The sequence below is a fragment of the Pyxicephalus adspersus genome, chromosome W (assembly GCF_032062135.1).
Source record: "Pyxicephalus adspersus chromosome W, UCB_Pads_2.0, whole genome shotgun sequence".
NCBI classification, from domain to species: domain Eukaryota; kingdom Metazoa; phylum Chordata; class Amphibia; order Anura; family Pyxicephalidae; genus Pyxicephalus; species Pyxicephalus adspersus.
This window is the reverse complement of record NC_092870.1, coordinates 9,421,617-9,441,340: the sequence shown is the minus strand read 5'-3', so window position 1 is coordinate 9,441,340 and position 19,724 is coordinate 9,421,617. Positions and strand designations below refer to the sequence as shown.

Below are 19,724 nucleotides of genomic sequence, written 5' to 3'. Positions count from 1 at the left end.
ATACTGTGCAGATCTAATACCTAAATCCTCAACACCACAACACTTTAATTAGCTGTATTACATGGTTATGTCACGGCCCTGGGTCTCTGTAATTACATTGTATTTATCTCTCAAGATTCATGCTGTTCATCCTCATCCATTTTCCTTTTTAAGTTCCCCTCTTTGGTTAATATTGAAAAGTTGATGATGTCTCTCCTATGACATGTATATACTGCAAAGAAAAAAAATTAATTACAGCCAAATAAACAGCCCCAGATACCTACCCCCCGTATCCCACACCCTCCTTATACTCTCTTGCTTCCCTATATCCCACCTTCGTTTTCTTTCTCTCCCAAGCGCCCTTGTGCGCAGCCAAATCGCACCTCCAGGATCACCTGGCCCATATTGCACTCTCAGATTCCACCCCGTCCTCACCTGCACCCCCATGTACTCTTCTGCTTCTCCAGACGCTCCTTTGTGCCCCCAGATCCCACCCCACAATGAGCTCTCCTGCACCCCACTATCACACTCCCCCTTGTGTCTCCAAATTTCACCCTCCATGCGTTCTCCCAAACACCCCAGATCCCACCCATTGCATTCTTCTGCACCTCCAAATCACATCCCCTCATATCCCAGCCCTATGCACTTTCTTGCACCCTGTATTGCCAGGTGTCAGTGACGCTCACTGGAACTCAACCCAAACTGACAACACCATATCTGGTTTATCTACACCAGATACCTATCCCGTGATCTGTGTTACATGCATTTGCAAAGAGAGATAACAAAAGCTATTAGGCCAACAAGAAAATTTTTTGCAGCAGACAACACATGTATTACACACAATGTTCAAATGTAATACGATTATCATGCACAATAAAACCACTATAAAAAATACATAAGAACACTATTCACAGTTGCCGTTTCACATAATGCCCCTATATGCCCTCTCCCTGTAGTGGAACTAATACACAACAAGATACAAGCTAATCATCAAACATACAAATAAGACATAAATCAATACAATATCTTACTGTTGAAGTTTCACTCAGTGCTACTATGGGCCATCACCTCGTAATTGAATGAACAATAACATAACCAGATGCAGACTAACCATCAAGCATACAAATAAGACACAAGTAACATACTACATCACCAGGTGCATCATCCGTTAACACTTCAGGCTGATAGAGATCAATTTTGGGCTATCAGGGGCACTTTGTTAAAAAAAAAAAAAATTAAAAAAAATAAACAGCAACCCAAATGTTCAATTTCCACAAGTTTTTAAACTCATGATCCCCATATCTTGAAATTCTTCTAAGAAATTTTGATTATTACCCTAACATTTCAAGTCATTACAACCAACAATTCAGGAGATCTGAAAGATTGAACACAGTGAGATGTTAGGCTGCAGAATATGACACACACACACTGTTTTTTTTTTTGTTTGCTGGGCAGTGATGAGAGGGGGTTCACTGGCTGTCCTACCCCCATGTAGGACACATGCATGATGCTCCTAAAGCAACACCACTTTTTTAACATTACATAAAGGGTGACACTTTTTTCTTTTTTTCTTTTTGTTGTTGTTAGTTTTGTTTTTTTTTTTTTACTTTTTTGGGGGAGGACCCCTCCTTTTAATCTTTACTGCCATGGTGGTAAAGACTGCAGGGTAAATCTGCAGCCTCCTGGTGTATTTATGTCACAAATCCCAGGTGGCTGTGGGCTGCTCCTTTTGCGTATCAGGAATGTATCATCAGGGGCTGTCCTATAATGTAAATAAAAGTGCTCAAGCTCATGCATGCCCAATGAGATCAGCACTTGATGGAAAGGTAAGCATCGTTAAGAAGAGGGAAACTGAGCAAGCCTGCAACTCACTGGGCTGTTAGTAGACAGATTAAGTGAAATTTACTTTAAGTGAAATACTCCACATTGATGACATTTTTACACTACTACAAGGGATTACAGTTAAATACAGAACACTAGGCAGTTGGATTGAAATACCCAGCACTAAATGGGGTATATGTGATATCTGTTATCAGAGATTATTCCCTCTGTATTATTGGGGTATATGTGATATCTGTTATCAGAGATTATTACCCTCTGTATTAATGGGATATATGTGATATCCGTTATCAGAGATTATTCCCTCTGTATTAATGGGGTATAGGGGGTAGGTAGAGAACTGACACAATAATAGGGGTTACTAGATACCTGTGGCATAAATTACTGGGAGCACTAAACTTGCAGCGTCTTGCACGTCCACTTTTTTACCACTCGGCTACAGCTTCCCACCACCCAGCTGAAAAAAATTTCTGGGGAGAACACTGTATATCTTTAGCATTTCTAATATCTATTTGTTACATGTATATTCCACGTGGTGTACATGCTGCAGCTCTAGACATGCTTTGACACAGTCACACAGTTCTCTCAGTATTTTTGCCTGTCGCACAAAAACTTATCATGACACCCAGAACTCTAGATGTCAGCGTAACAGACACTGTCTTCTGACAGTTAACACAGATTTTCATTGTAAGCAGACTACTCCCTGCTAGATCAAGTCACCATACCAATGAAATTAGCGAGTTTCACTTGCATCAGCCTGCCGTAGCATTTTGTATTCCATTTTAGTATTGTTTGAGATGTTCATTATTCACTCTTTATACACACAATCTCTCACCCCCATATCACACCCCCTTGCGCCCCCCCAAATCCCAGCCTTCCATGCGCTCTTCCACAGACATGTGCTTTCCTGCATGCCCAGATGCCACTCCTTATGCGCTTCCCTGCCATATGCACCCCCTTCCCCAAAAAGAGCTCTTTTTAGTACCCCTAGGCTGCACAACCGCACTAGGTGCCCTCCTGTACTCCCAGATTGTGCACACCCTCCCACCAGGTGGCCTCCTATACCCCCCCCCCCCCAAAGTCCTAGATTGCATCCCCCTACCAGACCTCTTGTACCCCTACATTATACCCGTGGTTCTCTGCCAATTACACAATCTTTTTAGGAGTGAAAATAGATATTTACCCTGAAGAATAAGTGCAAAAGAGATAGTAATAAAAGTAAACCTGAGATACTCTGCACACTTACAGGCGGTCCGAGTTGGAGAGATCAGCCAGGAAGCACAGCAATCAGAAACACGCAGCTGCAGATATAAAACGTCCCCAGAATTCTCTGTACGTATTGCGTCACATTGCAAGCCCCGCCTCTTCCGTAAAACCCGCCCTTCCAGCAAACAACTTTATTCCAGTGTCTGCCGTCGGTGCTGTTTTGTCAGCTCGTGGAGTTTGGGAAGAAGGGAACCCATCCGTTTGGGAGACAGGTATGGCCTGGCCTGTATGCGTGAGGCATAGATGGACTTGAGTTGTGTGCTGGCTCAAAGCCTCCTCTGCAACCAGCACACCTCCACACTGCGCAGCCAACACTGGCGTGCTCTATACCCAGGTCCACCGCCTCAGCCAGCCTGCAGGGGGATCCAATGTTTAACAGTTGCTTACTGCTTTGTATAGTAAATTCTTCTCTGTATACTCTGCACTGTTCTCTATTCTGTGAGCTCTGCCACTCGCCGCTCTGTACCCAGCTCTCCGTACTTGACATACTGCTTCTCTGCACACTGTAATCTATTCTCCATGCTGGGCATTATGGACGTGCTGTTCTGTATAATGCTACTTTCTCCTCTCCATACTGTGCCCATTGACCCTTACTGCTCTGTTCACTGACCTTCAAACTGTTCCCCATACTGTGCACACTGCTACGTTCTGCTTTGTTGGCTTACTTTATTTTTTTTTTTCTTGTAGGATGTGAAATCTTCCTCAGCTGCTAATGTTTGCAGATTCCTGTTCCTTCTGCTAGAATGTTTGTAGCGAATGCCCCTCCAGTGGCACCTTTTGCAAAACCATGGATACCGTTTGAACCCAACGCTTCTCATAAAGTGCCCACTTCTCTGAACAAATACTCTAAGCACCACACTCTTTGGGCATTGGAGACGGTCAACCATGTGATGAGTCTTGTGCAGGGAGAGCTATATATATGAGTGTAATATGCATAAGAATAGAAAGGGGGAATTAAACCATGAACAAGGACTGAAATCCAGTGCTGTGCCTTTTAAAGGGCACATAAGAGAGCAGGCTACTTCTACATTTCCCACACAATTCGTCAAAGAAGAAAGTTCCCCAGCACTGGATTCAAACAGTGATGACTCTGTTGACCGAGACATTGAAGAAGCAATTCAGGAATATCTAAAAAATAAAAGCACTGCAGATGCTTCCTTTACCACTGTTGCTGCTAAGAGCTCCAGCACTAGTAATAGTAACTCTGACCAGCTAAGAACAATTTCTGGTAATGTTCCTGCTTGCACGTCCCCTGTTAAGATGGTTACTTCAACTACCACCTGCAATACTTTTTCCTCTTTGGAACGCTCCTGTTGCTCTTCTCCAGAAAGTGTGGGCAGTGATGATTCTTTTGAGCAAAGCATCAAGGATGGGATTGAGCAGTTTCTGAATCGAAAGACGTTTCAGAATACTCAAGTTGACTCTAGAACTGCCAAGAAGAGCAATGTATCTGCTAAACCAAAGATTAGGCCACTTAAGGCTGCTGAGAAGCAAGGCTCCAAACGAGGGATCAAAGAGTTTTATGACAAGCTATCATCTGAAAGTCTTTGTATGCAACCTAAAGGTTCCAAGCAGAAAACTGAAATTTTTAAAACTAGTATGTACCCCAAACTCTCGTCTAGCTCTGTTGAGCTAAATAAAATGAAGAAAGAAGGTACATCAAAGCGTTGTGAGGAGCTGTCTCACTCCAGTAGCGATGACGGCATAGAGGAAGCAATTCAACTCTACCAGCTAGAAAAGAGTAGTTTAGAAGAATATCTTTCTGTGGGTCATAAGTGCTCTATAGAGAGAGAGGAAAAAAGCACTGTAACTTCTCACGGCCAAGATAAAAATTCCTCTCCAGATACACACATGGACACAGACTGCAAAAAAAGGAAGTTTCCTTCTTGCAGTCATGGATCTCAAGACACCTCAAGCTTTTATCCCCCAACTACTAAAAGGACATTGTACTTTGTAGAGGACAGCAGTCCAAAATGTGAAGTTGTGTTACAAGGTACGTGCAAAGTTGAAACCGCTACTGAGCTAATGTGTGCTAAAGCGATGCTTGATATTTCGAAAGCAATTTTGCCTTCTCAACCAGAAACTACTTGCATAATTTCACAAGAAAGATCTACTCAACCAGAATCCCCTTGTGCTAGTGACAGCTCTGTTGACAGCGATGACAGCATAGAACAGGAGATACGAACATTTCTCGCCCATAAAGCGCAAGCAGAAAATCTTGGCACAGCTTCTGCAAAACTGTCCTTCCCAAATCGGCAAAGACTTGATCAACGTAAGAAACAGTCACTTACCAACAATAAAGATTTGTCACAAAAGGAAAAGTTAACAGAGAGCAAAACTGTGCCGAAGGAATTGAAGGGTGAAAAGAAGCATTCAGATGTTCGTATAACAAATACATTGTCTTTTCCATCTGAAGTCTTGAAGATCAGTAATACAGAACCTGACATAAATGAGCCCTCCAGGGCATCTTACAAATTGGAAGAGACCAGCCACATTATTCAAGAGGCAGCAGAAAGCCTTGTGTCACCTACTGGAATAACTGGAACAAAACAGAAGGCTTATACCAAAATAAGAAGTATCCCCAGCTCCGATACAAGCAGTTCTTTAGACAGTGATGAGGATTTAGATTCCGCTATAAAAGACCTCCTCCGGTCCAAGAGAGAATGCAAAAAAAGACCAAGGGATGGTAAACCACAGTATAAGAAAAGGCCAAGGTTTGGGGAAACCACCAACAGAACTCTAGAATCACTTGGCACTGGTGTTGATTTAAAGGACTGTTTGCTTAAACCTGCTGTTAAAAGCTGCCTTGTTAATTCCAGCAACAGCCAAGATAATGCTTTAAAGTCTAAATTCAACATTAAAGAAGAGAGCAGGAGCACTGCAAGCAATTTACACTTGCCACCAAATAAACTGGAGTGCAAACCAGTCAGTGGCTCTGACAAGCCATTGAATTTGAATAGTGCCTTGCCTGAAGCACAAGACAGTAGTTCTGTGGACAGTGATGATAACATTGAGCAAGAGATAAGGACCTTTTTGGCAGAGTATGCACAAGACTCTGCAGAACTTTGCGTAGCGCAAAATAATTTTCCTGCTGTCACCAGCCTAAGTGTTATTGCACAGAATGATTCTCTAGCCAGTCTAAGTAATCCTTCACCAATAAAACAAGAACCCATGGTCTTGTCCAGCTTGGAGACTGAGACCATACTTCAAAAGGTCATGGAAAAGGACTGCTCAAATGCACCTGTACCCCAGCCAACGGTGAAGCATCGTGTGCAGGATTACAGAGATGTACCACAAGTCAGATTGATACAGCGACCACCTACAGAAGTGCCCAAGATTTCTACTCCTGTACAAAGTGTCATTGTAAAGAGAGAATGTTTCCTAGATAAAAACTGTGCAGTGAGACCAGCTGAAAAAGTTCTCCAGACCACTCTAGAAAGCATTATTGTAAATGCTGGAGTCAATGGAGCACAAGGCAGTTCTTCTGTTTCAGGAAATTTTCTTGCTGGTCTAAAGTACATTTCAGAGACGGACCAACAGCTCCTCCTGGGAAAAGCCAGCTCGACAAGAAAGGCATCAGAACTTTATACTTCTGGGGGAAATATCACAAGACTGGGAGTCTGTCAGCCTGTACAGAAAAAGACATTAATTTTTGAACAGCCTAAAGTTGTTCAAACTTCTACCTTTTCTCTTAATGCTCCTGTGGTTAATCCGGCATTGTATGTTGTAACCACTAAGGTGGTCAAGGATGCTCCTACTGCGCTATGTCTGCCGATAAACGCAGCCACCTATGACGCTGGACTTAATTTAATGAGTATACAGTACTGTCAAGGTCAGGTAGCCGCTCATACCCCTGTGTGTACCACGGCTTTCCCTTTTCAGCAAAATATAGGCAGTGAGATTGTGGTGAATAATGCAGGAGAGGCAATGCCTCTCTGTATCAAAGCAAACAGCCAGTTGGTGACAGAAATGGCCAGGAGGTCTTGTAATCTTAAAGACAAATCGGCAGGGGATGTACAGACAGGCTCTGATGGCAGTTTGAACAGTAGAAGCTTGGCTAAGAAAGAAAACATGTAAGTATTTTAGTCACTTAGAGCTGTAAAGGACCACTGCAAATAGTTTTATCATTGAAGCATGTCCTGCCACAGCATTAGTTTCATAAACTTGGGAACAAACGGTTATTCCTATGGTTAAGGAACTTCATGACCCATGTGCACTACAAGCTAGCCTTGTTAATCAACATCCGCAAGGTCACATGTTGTCCTGTTTAGCATGGAAAGGAATTTGCACAATGGTATCCTAAAATGGGTTTTGCAGGTATGTTATGTCTGCAGACTGATGTTAATCAGGAGTTGGTTAGTTGGCAACTTTTCTGGTAAGCAAGGCTCATTGACTCTTAAACAGTTGTGATTTGTAATGTTGCATACCTGTACTGACTGACCAAATGAAGTATCTATATTTTGTGTTCTTTGTTATTCCTGTCTGATTTTCCAGCTTTTGTCCAGAGCTCTGAGGTCACCCAAAATCCTGCGATTACTACTTTGTAACAGGGTGCTGGGATAATTCTACAGGGAATCACTGGTCAAACTTAAAGAGGAACTATACTCAAAACACACTTGCCTTCAATCCTGTAGGGCAGACTGGCCACTCCGGGCGTGTCCTGCATCTGGTCCCGACAACTGTCACGGAGCCGGGCATGTATAGGAGTGCCCAGGAACCTCTCGGGATGCCTGTACTAGGTTTCCTGGGAGGTTTTGTGCTCCCATTCATTCTCGACTGCCTAGGTGGCTGGGAATTAGGGGGTGGTGCTGCAAAGTTTTCTCTACCCTTTTATGTAAAGTTTAGGGTACGCTTTAAGGAAACCTCTCGGTTTCTGACAAACTATATTATCAAATGCACAGTAAGCAAAGCCTGCATGTTTATAGTGTTGAATATTGTATTCTGCTAGTTAAATGGCAATGTGTGGGGAAGTGTTGGACCCTTCATCTTGGTTTTTTTCTTTCTTTACAGATTAGTTGGTTATGGAACAGACAGGCCAGCCTGCACAAATAAAAACACATATAAATTTTGTGCTAGCCAGCAGTACAACACATCCAATAATTATTTTATTAATTGGCCCTAAATTAGATGGTTTTTGTTATGTAGGTTTTCAGATGGAGGCCTCACTCGTTTATCATGTTGCATTTCTGTTGTGCTATTTAAAACAAAAAACAAAAATTTACTTACCACTACTAGAAAAAATATAACTAAAAATACATAAAGAGCCTGAAGTTTACTTCATACCCCATTTAAAGATAGCGACACATAGGATATCAAGACTTGAACCGAGCCAACACTTTGGGATCTATTTATAAAGTGGTGAATCTGCAATTTCCAGAAACATTCTCTGTTGCAGAATTAATTACTGCCCTTGAAACACATAAACCTGTGCAATTTCTCCAGGTAATGTTTCAGTGAATATTATATTCCCTGCTTTATAAATGGACCACCTTGAGTGTGTTTCATCCTCGCTAGGCAAAAGCAGGTATAATTCAGCCCTCTTTGCTAATATTTCGTATGTATGCTGTCACAGTAGGTATTTGCGCAAGTGCTCTATGATGCTAAAACTTTTCACCTTTGTGGGCATTGTTTACCATAGCTCCTTTATATATCTCTATAATATCCACGTAGATGTTTATGTAAGTTCTGTCAGCTAATTTTTTTGGCTTATATAGTTTCATTTGTGGGAGAATTTTGCGTTTAGATTAGAATTTTAATTCTGCAGTATCTTTGCACTGTTACATGTGCACAAAGTAATCATTTCAAGTTGCTCATTTTAACTTTGTTGTTAATGAAGTATAATAAGTCTGTATATGTAAGTATAGCAGTTTGGTAAGTTCTTTGTACGGCATGAGCTGGTTTTCGGTCTGCAACAAAAATCCTAATGTTTGTTTTTTACCTGTGCACTTTTCTCCTTGTTTCCTGATCGTCCTTGAACATCATGGCGTGTTCTACTGCAGGATATATGGTGGCTGTTGCCAGGAATGTACTAGCTTGAGCATCTTGGGATATTGTGAAATCTTGGTACAGTTTTGTTCTAAATGAGAGCCTGGGGTTAAGAACCTTTGTAAAATGTATGGCCACACGTAGAAAAGGATTGAAACATTTAAATGAGTATATTGATAATCCTTGCAATGTGCACTATAGTGTAGATAAGCCTTTAGCTTTACTGACTTTAAAATAATGTAAACTGGGCTACTCAGGATTTTCTTATTACAACAGTTTTTATAGGTAAAATTCATTACAAATTCAGGTTTTAAAAATCAACAAGTTGTGAACCTATTTATTAAGATTGTTTAAATAGCCTTTGCAAATCGCTGTTCATTTTTTAGATTCACAACTCCTAAACTCGTAATACAATATTAAAGTAGTAATATACTGGACCACTTACTTGTTCCGTTGTCGTACCCCGGTGTTCTGCTGGTCCCCGCAGGTCTTCTGGACACCTCTTCTCCCTCCGATCTCCAGCCGGCAAATTCAGAGACGATCTCTGGGGTTTGGAGCAGCGGCAGTAAATTCAAATTTTGTATTGGATTGAAATAGCTGTATTGAGTTCAATACAAAGAAATTGTGTGTGTGTGTGTGTGTATATATGTATATGTGTATATATATATATATATATATATATATATATATATATATATATATATATATATATATATATATATATATATATATATATGCTACTGTACAGTTATATTGCATGTATCACTATTTTTTTTTTTAAAACTTTTTCTTTTAACAGATTAGTTGTGTGTGGTTTTTTTTTTTTGTTTTTTTTATATATTTAAAGTTAATTAAATTTAATAAATATTGGACATATTTCAGTGAATTATGCCTAAGAATTAAAGGCCTACAATATAAAATAAATTTCCATTCAAAAAAAGTAACACTTTTTGCATGGGAGTACAGACTGAATTAGAATGCTACGGGGTTAATAAGATGGATAGATGTTTATTGAGATCAATAGATGGAGGTTTATAAATTATAGATGGATAGATATGGATTATTTGACATCGATAGAGGTTTATTAAGGTAGATACTTCTTTCCCTCACCGTATTTGATCCCCTGCTGATTTTGTACGTTTGGCCTCTGACAAATTACCTGCCTATAATTGTAATGGTAGGTTTATTGTAGCTGTGAGAGACAGAATAACCACAAAAGAACCCTCAAAAACCCAGTGCTCAGTCAGAGCTTGATGTGCATTGTAATGAGTGAAATGAGTATTTGATCCCTTTGCAAAAGATGACTTGGTACTTGGTGGCAAACCCCTTGTTGGCACTCAGAGGTCAGACCTTTCTTGTAGTTGGCCACCAGCTTTGCACACATCTCAGGAGGGATTTTTTCCCACTCCTCTTTGTAGATCCTCTCCAAGTCATTAAGGTTTTGAGGCTGATGTTTGGCAACTCAAACCTTCAGCTGCCTCCACAGATTTTCTATGGGATTAACGTCTGGAGACTGGCTAGGTCACTCCAGGACCTTCATGTGCTTCTTCTTGAGCCACTCCTTTGTTGCCTTGGCTTCATATTTTGGGTCATTGTCATGCTGGAATACCCTTCTACGACCCATTTTTAATGCCCTGGCTAAGGGAAGGAGGTGCTCACACAAAATTTTACTGTATATGGCCCTGTCCATTGTCCCTTTGATGCAGTGAAGGTGTTCTGTCCCCCTAGCAGAAAACACCACCAGAGCATAATATTTCCACCTCGATGTTTTGATAGGTAGCATTCCTTCTCCAAACACGATGAGTTGAGTTGATGCTATAGAGCTCAATTTTGCTCTCATCTGACCACAAAACTTTCACCCAGTTCTCCTCTGGATCATTCAGATGTTCATTGGCAAACTGCAGATGGGCCTGTACATGTGCTATCTTGAGCAGGGGGACCTTGCGGGCTCTGCAAGATTTCAGGCCTTCACGGCGCAGTGTGTTACCTATTGTTTTCTTGGTGACTATGGTCCCAACTGCCCTGATATCATTGACAAGTTCCCCCCGTGTAGTTCTGGGTAACTTTGTCACCGTTCTCATGATCATTGCAACTTCATGAGGGGAGATCTTACATGAAGCCCCAGACCGAGGGAGATTGACAGTGTGACAGTGCAAATTGTCACCTTCCCACTAAACTGGCGATCGTTTTGTAGCCTGGTCCAGCCTTGTGTAGGTCTATAATCTAGTCCCTGACATCCTTGGGACAGCTCTTTGCTCTTGGCCATGTTGGCTATTTTGAATCTGATTGATTGCATCTGTAGACAGGTGTCTTTTATACAGGTACTGTAACAAGCTTGGATTAGGAGCACTCCCTTACAGAGGGTGCTCCTAATCTCAGCTTGTTACCTGCATACAGTGAAGACACCTGGGAGTGTAAAATTAAAATATTGCTGGTTTATAGGGCATGAAATACTTATTTCACTCATTACAATGCACATCAAGCTCTGACTGAGCACTGGGTTTTTGAGGGTTATTTTGTTGTTGTTCTGTCTCACAGCTACAATAAACCCACCATTACAATTAGACTGGTCATTTCTTTGTCTGAGGCAAACGTACAAAATCAGCAGGGGATCAAATACTACTTTCCCTCACTGTATAAATGTTAGATAGATGTTTATAAAGATAGAGGTTTAGATAGATGGATATATAGAATGATTGAGATTGATAGAGGTTTATTAAGGTAGATAAATAGATGGATAGTGGTTTATTAAGGCGGATAGGTATACAGTATGTTTATTGAGATGTATAAAGGTTTATTAAGATAGTTGTTTGATAGAGGTTTATAATGATAGATATGTTTATTGAGATAGAGATTTTTTTTTTAAGAAAGATAGATACAGGTCTTTAAGGATAGAAAGAGGTTTATTGAGATGGATGGATAGCGGTTTATTTAGAAAGCTAAATAGATGTTTATAACGATAGAGGTTTATTAAGGTAGATGGTTAGTTAGATGTTTGAGATGTTAGGATAAGCAGATGTATAGATAGAGGTTTATTAAGATAAATAGAAAGAAAGATGGAGGTTTTTTATGATAGATGTTTATTGAGATAGATAGAGGCTTATAAAAATAGATGGATAGATAAAGATTTAATGAGATTGATAGATGGATAGATGTTTATTGAGATCGATAGATAGAGGTTTATTTAAATGGATAGGGGTTTAGATTGAGGTTTATTAAGATAATTGTTTAATTAGATAGATGTTTGAGATAGATTGATAGGATTATTATTATTAAACAGGATCTTTTATAGAGCCAACATATTACGCAGCGCTGTACATTAAATAGGGGTTGCAAATGACAGACCAATACAGACCGTGGCACAGGAGGCGAGGACTCTGCCCCGAAGAGCTTACAATTTAATTAACACACAAAAGGAGGGGGGTATAAATAGGTAGATTAGGAATATAAATGTTTATGGAGATGGATGCTTATATAAATGGGTAGATAGAAAGATGTTTATGTTGAAATAGATTGTTTTAGATAGATGGATACATAGATGCTTATTGAGATAGAAAGGTAGTTGTTAGTTGAGATAGATGGAAAGATAGATGTTTAGATAGATGGATACAGGCTTATTGAGATAGATAGATAGATGGAGGCTTACTGGGATAGATATTGAGCTAGATAGATAAATGTATATTAACCTCCTGGGCGGTTCATTTCTGTCTGGATTTATATGTCTAAAAGCAGGACATTGGTTTTCATGAAAATTTCATTTACAGTATATTATAATAGTATGAGTATATTAAAGTTTGAAACACAAAATCATGTTAAAATAATAAATTAAATACATTTAAAATGCTTGTTGGGATAGATAAGATATAGATGTTGATTGAGATGGATAGATAGATGTTTGTTTAGATAGATATGTATATTGAGATAGATGTTGTTTGAGATAGAAAGATTGATGTTTATTTTGTTAGACAGATGTTTATTGCGATTGATAGATGCTTATTTAGATAGATAGATGGATAGAAAGATATATGTTAATTGAGATAGAAAATGTTTTTATATATAGATGTTTATTGGGATAGATAGATGTGTATTAGGATAGAGAGCGGCTCTTTATGGCAGGATCACGCGTCTAAAGTATCCTTAAATCCTTTATTCTAGTCCAATAAAATACCTCATTTTATACACAAAGCATATTTTGACAGTACAAAAATGACATTTTTCAAAGAATTCTCAGATTTATACAAACAATTGTTTAAAATCTCAAGTTTGAACCCCATGTACTGGGTTAGTTTCTGGGGATGTGGCTAAAGTCTCCCGTACTTTGCCCTGATTGGCTTCCTCAGGATTTTGAGACCAAGAATTACAGTGGTAAGTATATATACATATACAAAAATTCTAATAATATAATAATATAATATAATATTGACTTACTTGGTATATTGACCCTGGGAGGAGAATTACAAAATATGTGTTCTCTATCGGTTCCGAGTGAGGGATATATCATGAGAGTAAATAATTTGGAGGTTATAATAATAAACAATGTGTGAGGGTATATGCACAATATGAATTAATGAAAAAATAATTTTGGCATGTTGATATTGGAGCTATAATCAAAAAGCTATCTTGCTTCAATATTTCTTTTGAAGGTGAGTTATTTTAACCAATTGCCTAAGGTGTTGAAGGTTGGTTTCTTGTATAGCACATTTATTCAATAGCAGGAGTAATCTAGGGATAATTTGGAATGTCCAGGGAATTAGTTACAGAAAAGGTTAATACCTAATTCAGCATAATTTGTTTTAATAAGGAACATACTTACTATTGTTTAGTAATTGCGATTCCCACTTGTCAAATAATTGCTATAAGAATTCAAATCGTCTCTAAACATATAGTAAGAGAAATTATTTTGTAATATCAGTATTTGTCGAATTAGTTGTAATATACTAAAAATCCACACAAGGGCGTACCGATACTAGGAGGGGTCGTAATCATCAGATAGGGGTGGATCAATAAGTATGGTCATATACATCAATAAGTGAATCAATAAAGATGGTCATATACAAAAGAAGTCAAAATTAAACAAAGTGTTATATCATTGGTAAAATACAATTATGATAAATCTGCTGTCATAGTACATAATAAGTAAATAGAACATAATAATGTTAACATAATAATTTGGTGATAGTCATTTAGTAAACCAATAGTTAAAAACAAATATTACTATGAGATTATTGGTACCACAGTATAAAAATCAACTATTCATCCATAAGAAGAATATCATAAATATTGAGCAGTTTTAATTACAGCAGGTACATTATTACAGTATAATCCTATATATGTACTTGACCATGGGGGTTGTTGGTATGTTCCTAATCATTCTACTTCTAGATAAGGTTTGAAAGGAAAAAACTACAGGATCATAGAAATGATTTAAAGGACAGTACTTCTAAGTCCTGGTGGTATGGTAGCTTTGAGGATAGAGATCCATTTGGTTTCTGCTTGTAACAAAAGCTTGTCAAGGTTCCCACCTCCAGGGATGGGGCAAAATTTTTCAAAACTGAAAAGGAAATGACTGAATATCAAAATTGTGTTGTGTTCCTACATGAAAGCTTATGGGAGTCACCATTTTACCTGTATTAATTGAGTATACATGTTTGGATATTTTCTTATGTAATGCCCGCTGCTTTTTGCCCACATAGAATCTTTTACAGATAACAAGGTATACCGCACCCGTTGTGGAACAATTAATGTAATTCTTTACTCTGTGTATTGTATTATTGGATAGCTTAAATTCCATATTGTTCTTTTAACCAGGGACATGGAGAACACCTACCACATTTGAGTCCCTGGAGGTAATGATTGTGGTAAAGTGTGTTGTGTATAGTGACTATTTACCAGACTGTCCTTTTAAGGGTGTTGATTTTCTGTAGGTAATAGATGGGTATGGTTGTAAAAATGTTGATGTTTTGGGATCAGACCTCAAAATGTGCCAATATTTAAGTATGTTAGAAACGGCTTTGTATTGGTTATTAAACTTTGTGATCACTATCGGTCTGACTTGTGTGTGTGTTTTAAAAAAAAAAAAGAGGTTTCTGCTGTAGGTTCCAGCGTGTAGTCTTTGTTGTAACCCTTTAGCTTTTAATTCAAAGTCTTCATCTGTTGAGCAATTAGATTTGAGCTTAATATATTGACTGAAGGGTTTGCTTATTTTCAAAGGGTGGGGATGTGCACTGCACGAGTGTAGAATTTTATTCCCTGCAGTTTCTTTTCCCGAAAGGAACAATTAACACAACTCTTATCTGTGATGCTCAGATGTGTCTAAAAATGGTACTCTTGTTGTGCTGGAGAACATGCTAAATTTTAGATTGAATGCATTGGTTTGTAATTCATGAAAAAATTGGTTGTGAAGGGTTTCTCCTCTTTACAGTCTCAGTCAAGATGAGAAAGTGAATTGCTAAAGTTAGGACTCTTTTTGTCCATCCTTTAAACTGGACAAGTTCGAGGTCATAAAAAATTTGGATGTATTTATTAGAAACTTGACCTTAAAAGTTATGTTCGACAAAATGCAAGTTCAAAACCAATTAACTCAACCCTTAGAATATAGTAACTAAAACTTTCAGGACTTCAAAAATCTTAAAACCTTTTAACAAATACTTGCAGAAAATCAAAAAGCTGCAGGTGATGTGCCGGTACTAGACCCAAGTATATCTGCCCCCCAACTACCGATAAGATGTTCCAAGTCTACCTTCCTTACCCCAACATACAAACTTTTTTGCACATAGTAACACAGGAGCTTGTCCTCAATTTTCAAGCATTGTTTATTTTTTAAATCTAAATCCTAGACTCAGAAGGGCCCCCCTAGATCTAAAGGCGAACAAAAATATAATAATCAAACCATCAGACGGGTGGTAACATTGTTGTTCTCAATACTGACCATTATGAAAGAATTTGTCCTTTCTGCATTCAGTATTATTCTATTATCACATTTGCCTACCACATAGGAACTATACATCAAAATACGAAGGATTACCTTTACACTAAACATCCAGTTATTCCAACTTTTTACACATTGTGGATTTTTGATAAAGATCCAAAAAAACCCTCAGGCTGCCCTATTATTTTGGGCATAGGAGCCATTTCTTCAAATGTCAGTGAATTGGTGGACTATTTGAGACCAATTGTAACGCTTACTTCCTATTTAAGATACAATTGATCGATTGAAATTTACATCTGAACTACAATTCCCACCCAACTCTTATCTGGTAACAATTGATGTAGAATCTTTTTATTGCAGCATTACTTCCATTCTAAAGTATTTGAAAGAATACTATCCTCAAAGCAAGTCTTTTAATGAGTTCATTACCACTCTGTTAAAATACATCTTAACAAAAAATATATTCACGTTCAAAGATACCTATTTCAAACACAACGTGTCGCAATGGGCACAGGATGTGCGATGTCTTATGCAAACATCTGTCTGGGAGAATGGGAGAAACGACTTCTCTCCAACCCCTTAAACATGAAATATCTTCTCCTTCTCCTAAAAATATGGAGAAGATATATTGATGACATCCTTCTAATTTGGACAGGATCAGAAACCCTTCTCAACCATTTTTTTTCATGAAATACAAACCAATTCATTCAATCTAAATTTTGCTATGTTCTCCAGCACAACAATAGTACCATATTTAGAAACATATCGGAGTATCGCAGATGAAGGAACAATTTACACAACTTTTTTCAGAAAAGAAACTGCAGGGAATACAATTCTACACTCATGCAGTGCACATCCAGACCCTTTCAAAAGAAACATCCCCTTCAGCCAATAAATTAGGCTCAAACGTAATTGCGCAACAGATGAAGACTTTGAATTAGAAGCTAAGGAGTTACAACAAAGATTTGCAAGAGGCTACAGCAGAAACCTCAAAAAAAAAAAACACAAAAAGCAAAAATACAGAAGCGTAAATCACTGATTACCCAAATGAAAACAGAAACAACTGAGACACCGGTCAGATTGATCACAAAGTTTAATAACCAATACAAAGCGGTTGCTAACATCCTTAAAAAGCATTGGCCCATTTTGACGTCTCATTCCAAAACATCAACATTTTTACAACCATACCCATCTATCGCCTACAGAAAATCACCATCCTTTACCTCCTTAGCTGTATCCCCGAGTCACACTCGGGGTAGGTAAACCTATGGGAAGTAATAGTAAATACAGCCTTGCCTGATCCGCCGTGTCCCGTGTTGTCCATTGCCCCGATTCCTGTCTTCTTTCTTCTGCCTCTGATGTCTTTTGCGCATTATGAGTCACCGGGGGAGTTCCCGGTGACGTTGGTGCGTGTGTATGTTGCCGGCGGGGCGGGAAATTCAAAATCCATTTGTATTACATTCAATACAGAATAACTATTGAATGCAATACATTGGATTTATGTGTAAAAGCAGTACATTACTTTCAAGAACATTTATTTTACAGTATATATAATAGTACAAGTATAATTTTTTAATTAAAGTGTGTGTATATATATTTACACATTTTTGTATATTGTATTGTATTATAGTGCTGCTATATCTAAGATCTATGTAATTGAATCCCTGAGGAAGTGGAATTCTATCTGTGAAACACCTCTGATTTATAAAGCCCATTTACCCTATTTACAAGCTTAGGTGTTATGAATATGTACGGCATTTGGTTTTAATGCATATCTTGTTATCTTCTGCTGTGATGGAGATGGTACAGATTTTTTTTTTTTTTTTTTTTTTTATAAAGATATGTTGTTTAAAATGAACTGTTTTGTATGAATAAAGAGTTTGCGTTTTATTAATCTTACTGTTTTTTTTTTATACACTGCTTTAAGTCCCATACAGAGAAGGTTTTCCTTTTCCAACATCAAGGTCTCTGCTAGTTTCAACTGCCAGTCTATGATATGGCCACAACATCCTCATCCCTTCCTTGTCTTATGTCTAGCAATCCACTGGTATTTCTTAACAAATAAACAGAAAGAGGAGAGGAAAAGCAGGCTTTTTGGTAGTACAGAGAGAATTAACAATGTAAAAAATCAATTACAATTTTTATTAATGTACAAAAGTCTAAAAAATAGTTTACAAAGGTAAAACAATGTTGTAGGTAGCAAAAGATGTCATTAATCAATACTGTACTACTGACTGAAAATTTTCAAACTTGCATATGAGTAAGGAGTTAAAGAACGGAGTCTCAACCCGACACGTTTTGCCCAGAGGGGCTTCCTCAGGGGATAGTAGAGACCCTGAAACTGCAGTAATTTTTACTGTCCTTGTAATATCTTATTAATAACATTCATGTAGAATGCAACAATTCTTGTGGTGTTCAAGAAAATACTTAGGATCAAGAGAAAATTTTCACTTACTTTAGTAACGTATTGGAATTGTGCCAATTCAAGAATAAAAGTATGTCATTATTTGGTCAAGATCGATGTGCCATTCGTGAAATCGCTGGAGTGCTCTTACAAGGGAAAGTATATGTAGGAAAAATACCACATGATTAGAGTAATAATATGAGGAAATAGTGGTTACATAAAAAGAAGGTAAGGGTTCTTACTTGGATCTAAGGTTTGATATGTGTAAATCTGGAAGGACTCACTGCTCCTGATTCATCAATGAAATCCGCGCTCGCTGGAAGCGCGAAAGTACGCGCGGCCAGCGATCGCGGATTACAGCGGTCCGGACTCGAGTATGCGCGTACACCCGCCTCACTACCAGCCAGATTCCAGCCTTCACAATAGGGAGCGCGAATCTGCCAATTAAGGCGATTAGATTTCAGCTGGATCGCCAGTAAAAAGCTGTCGGATAAGCGCGGCTCCGTGCGCGAGCTTTTTCAGTTGTTGAATAGCGCGATCGCGCACGATTCCGGATCGCTAATACGAATGCGCGACCGATAATCCGATTTTGCTTGATGAATCAGGGGCACTGATTCTTATAAATTGATATGAAGCATCTAATGGGTAAATACTAAATTGATAGCAATAATATTTATGGTTAAATAAAAGACAATAATATAATGTTATTTGGTATGAGTGGAAATGTTTACAATTTACACATAAATGTAATATTGGTTGATAGACCCAAAGTTCGTATGTTCTTAAAAAATGAGGAGAAATAAAATAGTATTATGTTAGTATGCAAGTACTTACACTTTACTGATAGATGTAATTGATTACAAATCGTTAATTAGGGTTCATATGTTCCTAAGACTGTCACAGTGGCTGTGAGAAGATAAATAATTAGTCAATGTAATTCAATACCAAAGATATGTGCAGTATGTAAAGCAACCACAAGATGGCATACCTTGTGTGAAACTTATAAAGGACAAAAGCCGTTTGATAAGGATTTGAAAAGTGTATGAAAAGAAAAAAATTGCAAGGTGTTGGCAGACGAATCCCGAGACAAGGAAACCCCATACGATCAGATCATAAAATAAAGTAGAGTAAAGGGTATATGAAGATTATTATTTATGGTGGGTGTGACCCACCAGTGCAATCCCTAGAAAAATAAGAAGGAAAAGGGGAATAGTACTTACAATGCGTGAATAGAGGTGGACCCGCAGCAGCTGTCCAGACAGAGGACTGACGCCGCCGCTGATTCGTCCTTAAATGAGAAGGCTTAAATGGAAAATAATTGCT

General features: G+C 38.4%; 1 protein-coding gene across 1 annotated transcript; it reads left to right on the top strand.

Moving 5' to 3' along the window:
• Positions 1-3,205: 3,205 nt before the first annotated feature.
• On the top strand, positions 3,206-10,277 carry LOC140342811 (protein phosphatase 1 regulatory subunit 26-like). The gene is made up of 2 exons (XM_072429163.1): positions 3,206-3,296; positions 3,772-10,277. Exon 2 carries the CDS (start codon positions 4,015-4,017, stop codon positions 7,159-7,161), a length of 3,147 nt encoding a protein of 1,048 aa, XP_072285264.1. The 5' UTR covers positions 3,206-3,296; positions 3,772-4,014; the 3' UTR covers positions 7,162-10,277.
• Positions 10,278-19,724: the final 9,447 nt, after the last annotated feature.

Bases quoted from the DNA above. Each gene is read 5' to 3' on its own strand.
- LOC140342811 (XM_072429163.1), top strand. From the start codon at position 4,015: ATGCATAAGAATAGAAAGGGGGAATTAAACCATGAACAAGGACTGAAA.